General features: G+C 34.6%; 4 protein-coding genes across 4 annotated transcripts; 2 read left to right on the top strand and 2 right to left on the bottom strand.

Annotated features, from left to right (window-relative positions):
• Positions 279 to 2,986, top strand: LOC104712729 (lysine histidine transporter-like 5). Its single transcript, XM_010429687.1, has 8 exons — positions 279 to 379; positions 659 to 840; positions 933 to 1,316; positions 1,419 to 1,815; positions 1,902 to 2,007; positions 2,090 to 2,181; positions 2,271 to 2,339; positions 2,426 to 2,986. Exons 1-8 carry the CDS (start codon positions 353 to 355, stop codon positions 2,522 to 2,524), a joined length of 1,356 nt encoding a protein of 451 aa, XP_010427989.1. The 5' UTR covers positions 279 to 352; the 3' UTR covers positions 2,525 to 2,986.
• LOC104712730 (glucuronoxylan 4-O-methyltransferase 3-like) lies at positions 3,810 to 5,043 on the top strand. The gene is made up of 2 exons (XM_010429689.2): positions 3,810 to 4,174; positions 4,367 to 5,043. Exons 1-2 carry the CDS (start codon positions 3,875 to 3,877, stop codon positions 4,958 to 4,960), a joined length of 894 nt encoding a protein of 297 aa, XP_010427991.1. The 5' UTR covers positions 3,810 to 3,874; the 3' UTR covers positions 4,961 to 5,043.
• On the bottom strand, positions 5,102 to 7,408 carry LOC104712731 (GDSL esterase/lipase At1g71691-like). Its single transcript, XM_010429690.2, has 5 exons — positions 7,044 to 7,408; positions 6,781 to 6,902; positions 5,910 to 6,152; positions 5,577 to 5,826; positions 5,102 to 5,491 (listed from the first exon to the last, which is right to left on the bottom strand). Exons 1-5 carry the CDS (start codon positions 7,357 to 7,359, stop codon positions 5,268 to 5,270), a joined length of 1,155 nt encoding a protein of 384 aa, XP_010427992.1. The 5' UTR covers positions 7,360 to 7,408; the 3' UTR covers positions 5,102 to 5,267.
• Positions 8,302 to 10,845, bottom strand: LOC104712732 (agamous-like MADS-box protein AGL12). Its single transcript, XM_010429691.2, has 7 exons — positions 10,487 to 10,845; positions 10,285 to 10,390; positions 9,379 to 9,440; positions 9,168 to 9,267; positions 9,045 to 9,086; positions 8,867 to 8,908; positions 8,302 to 8,633 (listed from the first exon to the last, which is right to left on the bottom strand). The coding sequence occupies exons 1-7, from the start codon at positions 10,666 to 10,668 to the stop codon at positions 8,532 to 8,534; spliced, it is 636 nt and encodes a 211-aa protein (XP_010427993.1). The 5' UTR covers positions 10,669 to 10,845; the 3' UTR covers positions 8,302 to 8,531.

The following is a 14,531-nucleotide window of genomic DNA, read 5'->3' on the forward strand; positions in this document are numbered from 1 at the left end:
GGGTAAAGAAGAAAAGAACTGAAAGAAAAATAAATTAGGAAGAGACCAGAGTCGTTGGATTTGTGAGTGACTTTTTTAAGTTGTTGGATTAACCGCAGACTCGTTCAAAAGAGCATCCTCACTTTCCTAGGATCCAAGTAATCAAATTACTTAACTTCTCTATATAAACAAACACACATCACTTTTTGTAATCCTCATTAAACCAGAAAATTACTCTTCTCTCTTCTTTTTTTTTCCTTCTTTTTTTGTTTTCTTTTCTATACATATTGTAACAAAAAATAAATACATTTTCTTGTATCTTATTTTTTATTTTATTTTTGTGGATAAATATTAAAGAAAACACAAGACAAGAATGACATACGACGTACCTCCTCCACCGGTAAGTATGTTTTGTCTGTAACTCTCTTTTTTTTCTTTTTCTTATGGCAAGAGTGTGGAGTTTTGGTCCGATTTGTCTTTTCACTAAGTTTATATCACATGAATAATGTAGTTTCATCAATGAGGCTCTAACATTTTTTATCAGATTTTTCATTTCCTCACTTTTGTTACATTTTCCTGTGAAAAACAAAATGTAACGTTAATCGCTTTTAGTGCTTATTCATTCAACATTTACGTTCCTAATTTCCTATATTTACCATGACACAAAAATCTTGATCAGGTTGATGAGGAGAACAAAGGAAAATCAACGGACAAAAATAACAGGGAAATGGATTACAACGATTGGTTACCAGTCACAGCGTCTAGAGAAGCCAAATGGTATTACTCCGCCTTCCACAATGTCACGGCCATGGTCGGCGCTGGAGTTCTTGGTCTCCCTTTCGCCATGTCACAACTTGGATGGTAAATTTTTTTTGTTTGTTTTGAAAATGTTTTGTTCTTCTTCATAAGATAAAGTAGTAACTGACGATAATTAGCATTTGATTATGTAACAGGGCACCTGGAATTATTGCGATAATAATGTCATGGGCTATAACATTCTACTCGTTGTGGCAAATGGTGAATTTGCACGAAGCAGTCCCCGGGAAACGGTTAGACCGTTACCCCGAGCTAGGCCAAGAAGCTTTCGGGCCAAGACTAGGTTACTGGATCGTCTTGCCACAACAGCTTCTGGTGCAGATCGCTTCCGACATAGTCTACAACGTGACCGGAGGCAAATCGCTTAAGAAATTTGTCGAGCTTCTCTTTCCTAATCTCGAACATATCCGTCAGACTTATTACATCTTAGGATTCGCCGCCCTCCAACTTGTGCTCTCTCAATCTCCTGATTTCAACTCGATCAAGATCGTGTCTCTCCTCGCCGCCCTCATGTCTTTCCTGTATTGTCACCAAACCCAACCTAAAACAAGACCAAAGATTTACGTTTTGTTTTGTGATCTATATCTAAGAGGAAACTTGATTTTTTTTTGTTGTTGTTGCAGTTACTCAATGATAGCGTCCGTAGCGTCAATAGTTAAAGGAACGGAACACCGTCCGTCAAGTTACGGAGTCAGAGGAGACACGGTGACCTCAATGGTCTTTGATGCATTTAACGGCATTGGAACCATAGCGTTTGCGTTTGCTGGACACAGTGTGGTGCTTGAGATACAAGCCACTATTCCTTCAACACCTGAAGTCCCTTCCAAGAAACCAATGTGGAAAGGAGTTGTCGTGGCTTACGTAATCGTCATTATTTGTTACCTCTTTGTGGCTGTCTCCGGTTATTGGGCTTTTGGTGTTCATGTTGAGGATGATGTTCTCATTTCCTTAGAGAGACCAGTTTGGCTTATAGCTGCTGCTAATTTCATGGTTTTTATCCATGTCATTGGAAGTTATCAGGTCTAAGTTTTTTTTTTTTTAATATATCTTTTGTTCCCTTAAGAAAAAAGTTTCTCCAACTTTGAGTACAATGATCATCTTGACAGGTTTTTGCTATGACCGTGTTTGACACCATAGAGTCGTATCTTGTGAAGACACTGAAATTCACTCCTTCAGCAATGCTGCGTCTAGTGGCACGTAGTACATATGTTGGTTAGTACTTATTTAGCTTCTTTTTTTTTACTTTTTTTGTTAACCTGGAGAAATGGAAACTGAGATTTCTTGGTTTGTGCAGCATTGATTTGTCTGGTAGCAGTTTGTATCCCCTTTTTCGGAGGTCTTTTAGGGTTCTTCGGTGGCCTCGTCTTCTCATCAACCTCATACTTCGTAAGTCACCATAGACAAACATATCTAGTTCTTTTACAAACATTAGATTATAAAGATGGATTAATGAGTACCCTCTTTTAATTTTTCAGTTGCCTTGCATTATATGGTTGATCATGAAGCGACCAAAAAGATTTAGTTTCCATTGGTTTTGCTCTTGGGTTAGTCTTTCTTTCTTGATTCAACAAGTGTCTCTCAGTTACAAGCTAATTAACCCAAGCTAATCCGTTTGTTTGACTAACAACAGCTATCAATAGTCGTTGGAATCTCGATAGCAATTCTTGCACCCATTGGAGGAATGAGACACATTATCCTTTCAGCAAGAACCTACAAGCTCTTCTCATAGGCTTTTGAAAATAAAGCCCTGCCAATGACCATTACAACAAACTTACAAAAAGTCTTTTACCTTTTTTAAACTTTAAAGTAGCAGTCTTAGTTTTGGGGAAACAAATATAGTTAGATATTTGATTATTTTTGGCTTCTCGTTTCTTTTTTTTTTTTTATAACCATTACATCAAGAACTGCCTTCCGAATTGTTGTGAAGGCTCTACGGCGCTTTTGGCCTGAGGCTGTGACGGATGATGTTCTCTCTAAGCCGTCATGTAAAATCACCAAAAAAAAAAAAAAATGGAATACCATACACATTATGTGGTCAACCTCAGGCTCTGAACTTGGGTTTTTGGTTTTTTTAGCATATTTTTTTTAAAAAGTCTATAGAATTTCTATAGCAAGTAAAAAAGCCTAAACGGCTGTATCAAAAGTTTTTGATTTTGGATTGTAATAAAACATCTGAATAATGAGATTAGCTTTTCCGTCTTCCTGGTGTTGTGTTTGTTTTTTATACATATCGTCGATATCGACCAACCCCAAAAAAAGTAGCAAAACAGAGATGTACATGTAAAACAGAGAAGCACATCAAATAAAATACCTGAAATGTATGTTTTTGCCATTGTTAAAAAAAAACAATTTGGCCATAGGCTATACATACAGCCAAACTTGTTAAGGATCGGAGACGCAGTCAATGGTATCCCTAAGAACAGAAACGTATTCGTATTGAGACAAATACAGAAGCTCCATGCATTCCTTAATATTTCGATCTTGCTTGTAGTGCAATCAACTCAAAGCTACCAAATCAGACGGAGCCCATCAGACCTCTCGACTCAAACCCATATATTGTTGTCTTGCTTGTAGTGTCATTATTTAAGTCACTAGAGACTTGTGCCTTAATTACTCGTAGAGATAAAGTTGTCATTAAAATTGTACAAGAGTAATTACCCTAAAAAACATCAACGGAGTTTCCTATAAATAGTGTTTTACAATTAAAAACTGAAATTTTATTGAAAACATAATTTGACTTGTAATTTGTAATGGAGTGAAAAAAGTAGTAGTATTGTAGTTCGTAACTGTTATATTACTCTAAAACGCTTTAACTATTTTAAACTTGGTCCTATCAGGTGATGATGACACCGACGCCTCAATTTAATTACGATACTATTATTGCTAGTATCGACGAATCAATGTAGGACACAACAACAATCAAACCAACACACATGGACAATGCTCAAAAGAAAAAGAAAAAAAATTAAAATCTTTTGTCTCTTTGTCCCCTTAAGTACACAAGAAACCCCCCCTTCAGCTGCAGTAAAAACCGTAACGTCTCTCTCCCTCTTGAACACAATCTCTCTGCATTCTCACAATGACCACTAATCTCCCATTCTCAATTACCCTGAAACACATACTCTCTAGCTTCGCATCTCTCGTCTTACTCACTCTCTTCATCATCACCAGAACCAGTTTCTCACCGTCTTCTTCAGTTCAGCCTCATGACAACAACACTCTCCGGATCTCCAATTCCTCCACCGGAACTAAATCACATAGCCAAAAATCCGCAAGTTGTAACAAGATCCCTCCTTCGCTTGCCGACGCTCTGATCCACTACGCCGCCTCCAATGTCACTCCCCAGCAAACTCACTCCGAAATCTCCGTCACCAAGAAGGTAACAAAACACTAAACTTACATGCAATTTCAATTGTTAATTATTCCAAATCAAGAACTCAATTGTCTAATTAATCACTTGTAATAATGTTGCTACCGTAATAATAATCTTTAGTACTATAGTGTTGTTGCCGTGTTATAAGATAGTGTGAATTGTAATGACACCAAAAAAAATTATAAAAAATTGCAACAGGTCTTAGAGAAGAAATCGCCGTGCAACTTCCTCGTGTTTGGTCTTGGTTACGACAGCTTGATGTGGTCGACGTTAAATTACGGAGGAAGAACCATTTTCTTAGAAGAAAACGAGTCGTGGATCCGTCAAATCGCTGAGAAGTTCCCTTCTCTGGAATCGTACCACGTCCGGTACAATACCAAGGTAAGTGACGCGGATGCTCTGATGGCGGCGGCGAGAGATAAAGAAGAGTGCCACAGCGTGTCGATGGATCCTAGGGTTTCCGCGTGCGACCTTGCGTTGAAAGGCTTACCTGATGTTGTTTACGAAACAGAGTGGGATTTAATCATGGTGGATGCTCCTACAGGGTTTCATGAAGAAGCTCCGGGGCGGATGACGGCGATTTACACGGCGGGATTGATCGCGAGGAGAAGGAAGGATGAAGGAGAGACGACGGATGTGTTTTTGCACGATGTGGATAGGAAAGTGGAGGATGAGTTCTCAATGGCGTTTCTCTGTAGAGATTACTTGACAGAGCAAGAGGGACGGCTCCGCCATTTCACGGTGCCTAGTCACCGGGACTATGGTGTCTCCGGCGGTACATTCTGTCCTTAACTTTAATCCGCCGGTAAAATACAATTACATATCCTGAGCTCCATAGGCTTCAGAGATTAGTGTGAGCATTTACAGCTGTTATTATGGTTATTTTTTTATATATAATTTTCATAATTAATAGTATATATTATTAAAAAAAAAAAAAAAAAAAAANTACAGTAGATTGTTTTGGACCGTTTAGTGACATAGTAAATGTTTTCAAAACGTCTTAAAAAGGAAAAACAGATTTGACTCAAAACCTTGCAAGAAAAAAAGTTACAAAGACTTCATATTTCTTGTGGATAGTCTTTATAATGGATGGCCTCTACTAATTGAGACTAGCCAGTTCCTGAATGTTGATGGGGTACGCAACAGTGCGGTCACCAGCAAACGCTTTCTTTGCCATTATGAGATTAACTTTCTCCGTAGGATGAAAAGCGTCCCAAAACACATACTGATCTCTGTTAGCACAAGGCGTTTCAAAGGGAAGACAAGTGATTTGTCCTCTGTTTTTTCCTATCCCACAACATCCTTTGTCCATAGTAGTAAACCCTGTATATACAACGACAACACACCATTAGATTAGCTATCGATATTAGTTAGAGTGGGTTTAGCTAGTGTAGAGTTTGTTAATTACCATAAGCTGCTTGGTTAGCAACAATGTCTTCAAGCATTTGAGCGATATCGAGGTAAATGAATTTAGCATCCGGGAGATTCTGGTTGAGATTAGAGATCATTGTTTTGACGTTTGTGTTGAAAGGAAGAACAAGTTGGTTCACTTCTTCGGAGCATTTACCGTCGGTTCCTTGAGCTAGAATGCTTGGAATGCATCCCATTCTTCCAAGTCCGGCAACTACAAATTTCCTACCACCGAGATTATACAGTCTCTGCATTACCAAAACAAAAACAACAAATTTTATTACATGTTATAGCTTATTTCTTAGTAAGAGAGGTGTTTTTGATGTATTACGGTGAGTTGGTTGGTGTATTGCTGAACCAAGAGATCGCCGAATTGTTGGGAGTTGAATTGGCTACGGGTAGGGAAATTAGGCATCAAGTAATTGTTGAGATAGTCGTTGCTTCCCATTCCAATGAAGAACAAGCTTCGAGCCACCGAATCCGCAACGGCCACTGCACCACCGGACTTTCCCGCTATCTGATCTAACGTTGTCTCGAAGTTATGAATCTGCTGGTCGAAAGGTATGCGCCCCACCTGACCACCAAATCATCAAACTAATCAACGTTACGTAATTAATCCTCGCATTCAGCCGCTGCATGCAACAACCATTTTTCTTGGGAACTATATGTAAATCATGAACAGAGATGCTCATGTGATGTGACCTGACCACCACTGAAAGTAAATATTTGGTTTGATTGATTATTTTTTGTCTTTTTTTTTTCTTTTTCTAATCGATGATTTAACATTCTTTGAAATTAAATAAAAATCAATAATTTAAAAGTTTATAATCAAAATATGAAAAACCATTTCATTAATGATTTAACTTTCGTTGTCCTTCAATAACCAGTTTCAAATACAAGCTACGTGATTGTTAGTAAGCCGCCCTTCAAGTTATTAAAACACACAAAGAAATAAATTTGAGATTTACGTTTTTTTTTGGTAAGATCATAACAGAAATTTAGATAAACATCAATATCATGTAAGTACTTACATCTAATACAAATATTGGTTGGTTAATCATATTAGAGATATACAACTTACAAGTGGATCTATACTATTCGGGTAAACATACATTTCCTAAAACAAAGAGTATGTGTAACATGCAACCTTTTTTGGCAAGGAAATATGCAAGTTACGAATATTTTTACAAAGTTCAACTTACAAAGTTTCCCCCGGTGTCAGGAAGAATTCCGGCGGCTGCAGAAGCGTAGTTGACACCGCGAAGTACTTGATCTCCGGTAGCTTCCGAGTACGCAGGAATCAATGGCAGCCCCAATAGTTGAGCTATATTATCAGTGCATGCATGCATCATTTATAACACTTCATGTATCAGCCTCATCTAAACTGTATTCATTTTTTTCCCCATTTTGAAGGAGGATAGAAAACATGTTTTGAAGAGAAAGAAGATTTTCAAAATAAACGTACCAATCCCGTCAACCATGGTTAAACCATTGCAGAACCGACCGGTCGGACCGCCATTGAAATCGATGCCGTAAGGAAAATAATTGGCTTTGGCAAAGGAAGGGATGTTATTGTTATTCCCATTGTCTATAAGAGAGTCACCGAAGATAAACAGCGCCGGCACAATGCCATCACCGCCGTTTAGGTCGACCAATGGAGGCGGAGGAGCAGAAATAGGTTCCTCAACCACAACTAGTTGGCCGGAGGCACCATGAAGTAGTTGAATAACCACCGCAAGAAGAGCTGAGGAAAAGCAACGCTGCCGGAAGTGGAAAGCCATTGTGGAGTATAGTATTGTGTTGGGTTAATTTTTGGGGTGGAGAAAAAGATAGAATTGGACACATTTATAGACAGAGAGGAAAGGGTTTGGTGAAGAGTAATAAATGTCTCTATCCGTCTTCTACCACACAGTAATAACAGTCAGTGATGAAATCACAGTAGGTATACATGTTTTGTTTCTTCATGCATGTCTACAGAATTTATTCTACATTACTTTATAATGTAATTTTTGAGCACCATAGTGTTTGACAAACATTTAAAAATGTAGCAATTAATGTATATTGGAAAAAAAAACAAAGAATTAAAGATGAAAAACAAAATGTATGTATCATTTACAAACAAAAAATATATTTCATCAAGATCATTATATGAAGTTATCGTAAATAATACTTAGCCTGTAGCTAGCTTAGTTGACTGAAATAAAGAAAAGTAAACCATGAAGATTTTTTTCTTTAACAGAAAAAAAAAAAAAAAAACCTTTAAATCGTCGTTATTATCAATGACGTTTAATACGCTTTCACGCTTAAATCGTGAGGACCAATTATGACGTAGAAGAGGGCAGAGAAAGCATCAAATAAGTCTCTTCTGTTAGAAACGATGGTTGTAGATTTACCATGTCATTAATATTAGGGCTGACTTTGATGTTTTGACTTCTCAGATTGTGTAATAAAAGTGGGACTTAAATAAATGGTAGTCTTTTTCCACCCAATACAAGTTAAAAAGTTTCCACATCTGTTATTTGGAATCGAACCAAAGAAAATATATATTCTGTGTTGTATTTCAATTTTCCATAGAATTCTATCATTTGTCGACATTAGATTTTGCATCTTACAAAGAAAAAAAAAACTATTTACATATTTTCACAACAAAAATAGAGGATAACAATTGAAATAATATACACTGAAAACAGGGATAGCAATCCTCAATTAAACCCAAAACCAAATAATCCATAAATCCAGAACATAGATAGAAAGTAGAAAGAGTTTAAAGTACACACCACACTTGTAGTCACTTCATGTTCACGCCAACAAATGAAAAACATACAGATAGATTTTCAACTGCCTAGCAGAGTTCCACAGGCTTTATTATAACTATGTGTGATTTAACAACACTATATTAGACTTACCAAGGCTATTTAAATTCGTAAGACATAGTCTTCAAATATCCTATGGTCTAGAACTGAAATATTTCACTTGGCATGGTTAGTGGATAAGAATAGTTAGTCTCCATTGTTGCGAAGTTAGCATCTAATATGCTGTTGTTGTTCTCCTCTATCTGCATTAGTTCACCAACACAAAACAACAAAACAAATCATTAGACAAGATTTCACCAAAGTAATCTAAAGATCATTGGGGTACTGCTTTTAGCTCAAGAGTTACATTTTTTGATATAATCATTCTACTGATAGATATACTATTTCTTTTTATGATTCTACTGATAAATCTTCAGTTTCATAAAAAATTCTATGATAAGATTAATGTTATACGACTAAGTACTGATGCTGTTACCTTTTCGAGGAGATACTTATTGGTGTTTTTGAGGGCTCCTTCCTTTACACACAAACAGAAAAAAAGAACTCGTTAAACAATGTTATGCTACATTAATAATTTTAACTTTTTGTATTCGATTCTTATCAACCAAAATCTTGACTCATATTTAACTGGTATAAAGTTGAATATCGCTTACCTTGTTCCTCAATGACTGAATTTCTTGAAGCATAACATCCATCTGAAAATTTTACATATAAACTTTCTAGTCAATATTTTACTATCATTCTCCCTAACATATGTATTATATATGCATGTATACCTTAGCAGTGCGAATCTGAGAAATCCAATACTCAAGATGCTTCTCAAGCAAAAGAAGTTCTTCAAGATTCATCGCCCCATCGCCTCCTCCAAACATATACCTGAATCCATTTTAATTAGATTTACATATATGTGTATGCATTTATAAACCCACATAGCCACCTTAGTATGAGATAGTATATATATGTAAATAATCAATATATATAGTATACCTTATCCCTTTCTGAAGCATCTCAATCTCTTGCTTAAGCACGTTGATCTCATCTTTTGGATCCTAGAAAGTTAACTTTACTATTAATTTGTAAGTCATATTTTAAAAGCGGATGAAAAAAATTGAAGGTGTCGAATTCCATTTAGTGACCATGTTCGTATACACACACATATATACTCAATTAGAATATGAAATACGTATATGCATCCCCTCAATAAAATAATAGCAGTTCAGAGCGTGTCACTAACAAGAGTTTAGGGCAACCTTTATAAAGTGGTCATAGCAACTTTTATCAAAAGGTTGTGCTGATTATAAACCAATAATACAACTTCCTTTGAAGTATATAATCTGATTGAATAACCAAAAGATATGTCAAAAATATTTTAAAATTGTAATATGGGTATATAGTTGTCTCTAAGCATCTTTTACTTTAACAGTAAACTAATTTGACTTGTGCTTTTGTTACTTTCCACTTTATTACTAGCTAGTACAACGTTCCACAATATGTCAGTTTCTCACACTATATAGTCGACAAATGAATACTACTAATTCGGAGTATGGGAGAGCTAGGTGCATTGAATGTTGTACTTCACTAACTATTTCATGTAGAATCGGAATCAGGTGCCCTACCTAACTTCCTGAGTATTTTAATTTCAAATCAATTAACAACGTCCAACAGAGTTCCCCTCTGCATGTCAACACGTGTTATCATTTTATATATTAAAATAATAGTACCACCTTTATGGAACCAAAAAAAATACTAATTACCCAAAAATAACAAAATGGAAAGAAGTGACTAGTTGTAAATAATAAACCCAAAAATTTCGTTAAGAAAACCAAACAGACTCGATAAGATCAATCCAAACATAATAACTAATGAAAACAGAAGAGAAGATATAAGACGTACAAGATTTGGGGGTTGAAGTTGTTCTTGAGCAGTAAAAGTAGCCGAAGAAGAACCACGACCACCACCGGTGCACTTCATGTACTTATCAATCATTCCCTCCATCGTTCTGATGTTTAATCAAGTTCCCATATATAAATTACTCTCTCATTACATATAAACAAAAGTACGAATATGAACACTATGTATGACGTATAGTTGATACCCTTTAGTAGCGAGCTCAAAGAGCTTGCCCTGAGGAGAGAAGATCACAACACCGATCTCGGCGTCACAAAGCACAGAGAGCTCCTTAGCCTTCTTGAGAAGACCAGTTCTCCTCTTGCAAAACGTCACTTGCCTGTGAACCGGGTTCTCAATCCTCTTAAGCTGAATCTTTCCACGAGCCATCTCTTTAGCTGTCAGAATCTTTCCTTCTAGCTGATGATTTAACTTTGTGGTTTGCGTTTAAATTAGGAACTTAGAACGTGAACAACCTCCCACTAGTTTGAACTAGCTTCGAGGTTCCCCACTTAACTCTTTGGTTTCTCTGTTTCTTCGGAGAAAACTGTCAAGCTATAACCAAACTCATGCCACCTTCTTCTCTTTATATATAATCATTATCATATTCTCCCACTCACTTCTCTGCTTCTTAAAGCACCTTTTTCACATCAGCCTCCTTTTCACTTATAAATCTATATGTTTATGCTCATATATGTTATATATCTTTACATGCGAAAGCTCCGTCAAAAAGCATTTTTTGTTATTTTAAGGGGCTTGTATTATACTATCCCTTCCTCCTCTAGCTTGTAGTATAATTTAATTCCTAGGTTATATTTGATTGATTGATCTTACATCCGATGTGACATATGACCTGACATGCACTAATGTTACGAAATCCAAAACTTTTTTTTTTTGTTTGTTCAAATGAAAATCCAAAACTATTTAACAATCCAATTTGGTGCATTTCAATAAGTTATTTTAAAGTTTGGTTAAGAACGAAAATTAGGAAAGTAGAAAACAGAAATAAATATTATAATTCGTGATTTTTTTCTCGACGTCTACAAGCTTATAGCAAAAAAAAAAAAAAAAATGAATTCCCAAGCGGGCATGCCTTCCTTAAAAAAAGACAAATTGTCAATTAACTATTGTGTTTCATTTTTTCAAATGAGGCCAACAGTATAAATGGAGACCAAACATCATTGTCCATTGTACGACATTTGAAGAAATAACTACCCATAAACCGATTGTTTTGCAACGGAGTGACTCACAAATTGACCCCGTGTATAGAGAACAAAGTACTTTACAAAGAAAGAACAAAGAACTTCATGTCATACTAAACGTCACGTTTCTAAATAAAGGGTTTTGAGTTTGTAGAAGAGGTTAAGAAAAAAAAAAAATTGTTATACTTCTCATGTATCTTTATTCATATTTTTATATATGATTTGAAGAGTTAAAAGAGAAAAAACAGACACTGACTTTTTCCGATATCTAGTTACCAAAATATATTTCATTACAAATTTTGTATCACAAACAATGATGATCGTTTTAATAGAAAAATGTATTTAGAAAAATTGAAGCATTTCGCCATATAATGTTTTACATATCCTTTGTAAGACACCATGTATTACTGACTGAAAAGGTAGTTAACCGATCGGGTTTATACTTTATACTATCTTTTATTTCATCTATATATATATATATATATATATATTTAAATTATACGATTTCTCACATTTATCGACCTTTAATTCTTAACACATTTTAACCACTAAAGAACACTTAAGTGATGGTCATTAAGCCTTTAACAAAAAGAAAAATGGTTATTAAGCATAATTAGCTAATATTTAAAGAGGGTATCATGTGCATCTCATCGTGGTGGAGAACCAATGACCTGCCCATGTTAGGTGACAATTGTAGCTTTTCTTTTTTAATGTGTATTTATTTATTGAATTTACACTTCTTTTTTGTTAAATGATTTATGTTAATTGTTTTTCCATTTCTAAATGTTTTTGGCCATCTTGCTTTGCCCTTTGTCTACGTGACAAACTCCTGAATCTTATTCTTCTTCAACAGTATTACGTGGTTATCGACTCACTTTTTCTTCTTGAAATATGGGATTGTTTTGCTTAGGTCTGAATAGAAAATGCACCAACTTAATTAAACTTAAGACTTCCTAGCTAGTTGTGCCATTAAATATACCTAGACATTAGACGTTTGATTGATCTTTACACATTATTTGAATGACTGCACGTATGCACGTCTAGTTAAGGCCACTGAATCTTCAGACCAATGTATCAATGTTGTAAACATCCTTCTTCTTTTTCCTTTTTACCTCGTATCTCATGTATATACACACTTGCATATATATAGAGACAAGTGGTATATGGATTTAATATTAGTTAAAACTTAAAATCATGGCCGGTTATATATAGCGCTTCAAGCATACCCAACTTTGTGAATTTTAAACCATTTTCTTTTTAATTAAAAAAAGAAAATCTACGAGTAAATATTTGAATTTCCCACCTCTCTTTGTATAGTTTAGGGGGGCAACCTATATATAAATATTTGAATTTCCCACCTCTCTTTGTATAGTTTAGGTATTTTGTTATTATTATCATTAGTTAAATATATATCTCTATGAAATTATCATATATATATATATATATATATATTGTTTGAACCGTATGTTTTTTTTTACGCTGGTATTTTGTCATTATATGTCATCAAATATAAACTACATAATGAAGAAAGTAAGGTTTGATCAATTTGGAATGCATAAACGTCTTCTACGGACTAAATGCCTTTAGCAACCTAATCTTTTATTTTTTATTTTGCTAATGTAAGAGTATATTCCCTTTAATTAATTTAATTCATCTTTACAGAATGCATAACTAAGAATATGATAATTTAGTGGTGAATGTATTCATTGAGATATAGTTTTTAATAAGTTAAGGTTAGTATTCAAAATAGTACAAAATGGGGGTCTTTATAAATAATTTACATTTGCCATTACAACATAAATTATATGGTGTGCACGCAAATTTTCATTTATACTTCCTACTAAAAAGAAACTTTAACCTTAGATTTATTGATCTTTTTAAAAACATTTTAAAGAAAGATGGAGAGAGATGCGTCAGGTTAAGTAAGTGAGAAGGAAGTAATTAAAGAATCTTTGTCAAATCAAAATGCATCAAACATGCAAAACTCAGAAAGTGTATGATCGATCTGTTGCTTCTTTTTACTCGCATCTTTGCGCTCATTGGCTCTCAGGATCGTATCCATGATTGACACTTGGTTTGTTTTTCATGTCTTCTAGCCTTCTAAGGGCATAAAGCTTCTTTTGATTCTCCACTCCCTAAAATTTATTTATTTTTCCCTAATGTATGCTTTTGAATTAACTATGAGCTTATGTACATTGTGTGATATGCGAAAGTGGGTTTCTTAAGATAACTTTAATATATGCATGCATTAATTGATAAATGATGGAAAATCTAATTGAACTAGTATTACTAGATATTCGAACCAATTATTTCTTCGAATATATGAATCTTATAATGTTATCAAACAAAAAATATATATATATGAATCTTATAATAAGGAACCAATTAAAATTTTATATGAAAATTCAAACTGTCTATAAATCTACTGGTATTTGGATCTAGGGTAAAACGTAAACTCGGTTCTCCTTGAGTTAGATTTTAAAATAAAACAAAATTGCTTTCGTATATGAGATGAGTTAATATTGTTTATTTGACAGCTGATTGTCTTTGGTCCTTACAAAGCAAAGTTAATTAACCAAGTTTTTCTCGTTCAGTGTCGCAATAACCCAGTTAAAAACATGGTGGCCAAACTTTCTCTATTGGCTGGGGCTGGCTCATTCCTCCAATTCCTAGGATACTAGAACTAGTGCCTTAAATTAGATTTGAATAAATTATTTTATTTACTTAGAAGTTAGAACCCTAGTTTGATACTCACCCGAATAACCTAAGGTTATATAAAAAAAAAGAATATAATTCTAGATACTAGAATTATTACACAATACAAAATTTTCATATAAACAATTTCGGCTTCGTTAGACGAGCATAATCAGTGATATTCTTAACATGTTCAAAAATTTAGTGTTTCTGTTATAAATATTGGCATGTATATATTTGTTTTTTTTTCTTAGACACTCGACAAAATCAATCACTATACACTTGAGTCAATGGCATCATGATATAATATAGAACATAATACATATGTTTCAATTTTTTTTTTTTTTTTTTTTTTTT

This window comes from Camelina sativa, chromosome 9, assembly GCF_000633955.1.
Source record: "Camelina sativa cultivar DH55 chromosome 9, Cs, whole genome shotgun sequence".
NCBI lineage: Eukaryota > Viridiplantae > Streptophyta > Magnoliopsida > Brassicales > Brassicaceae > Camelina > Camelina sativa.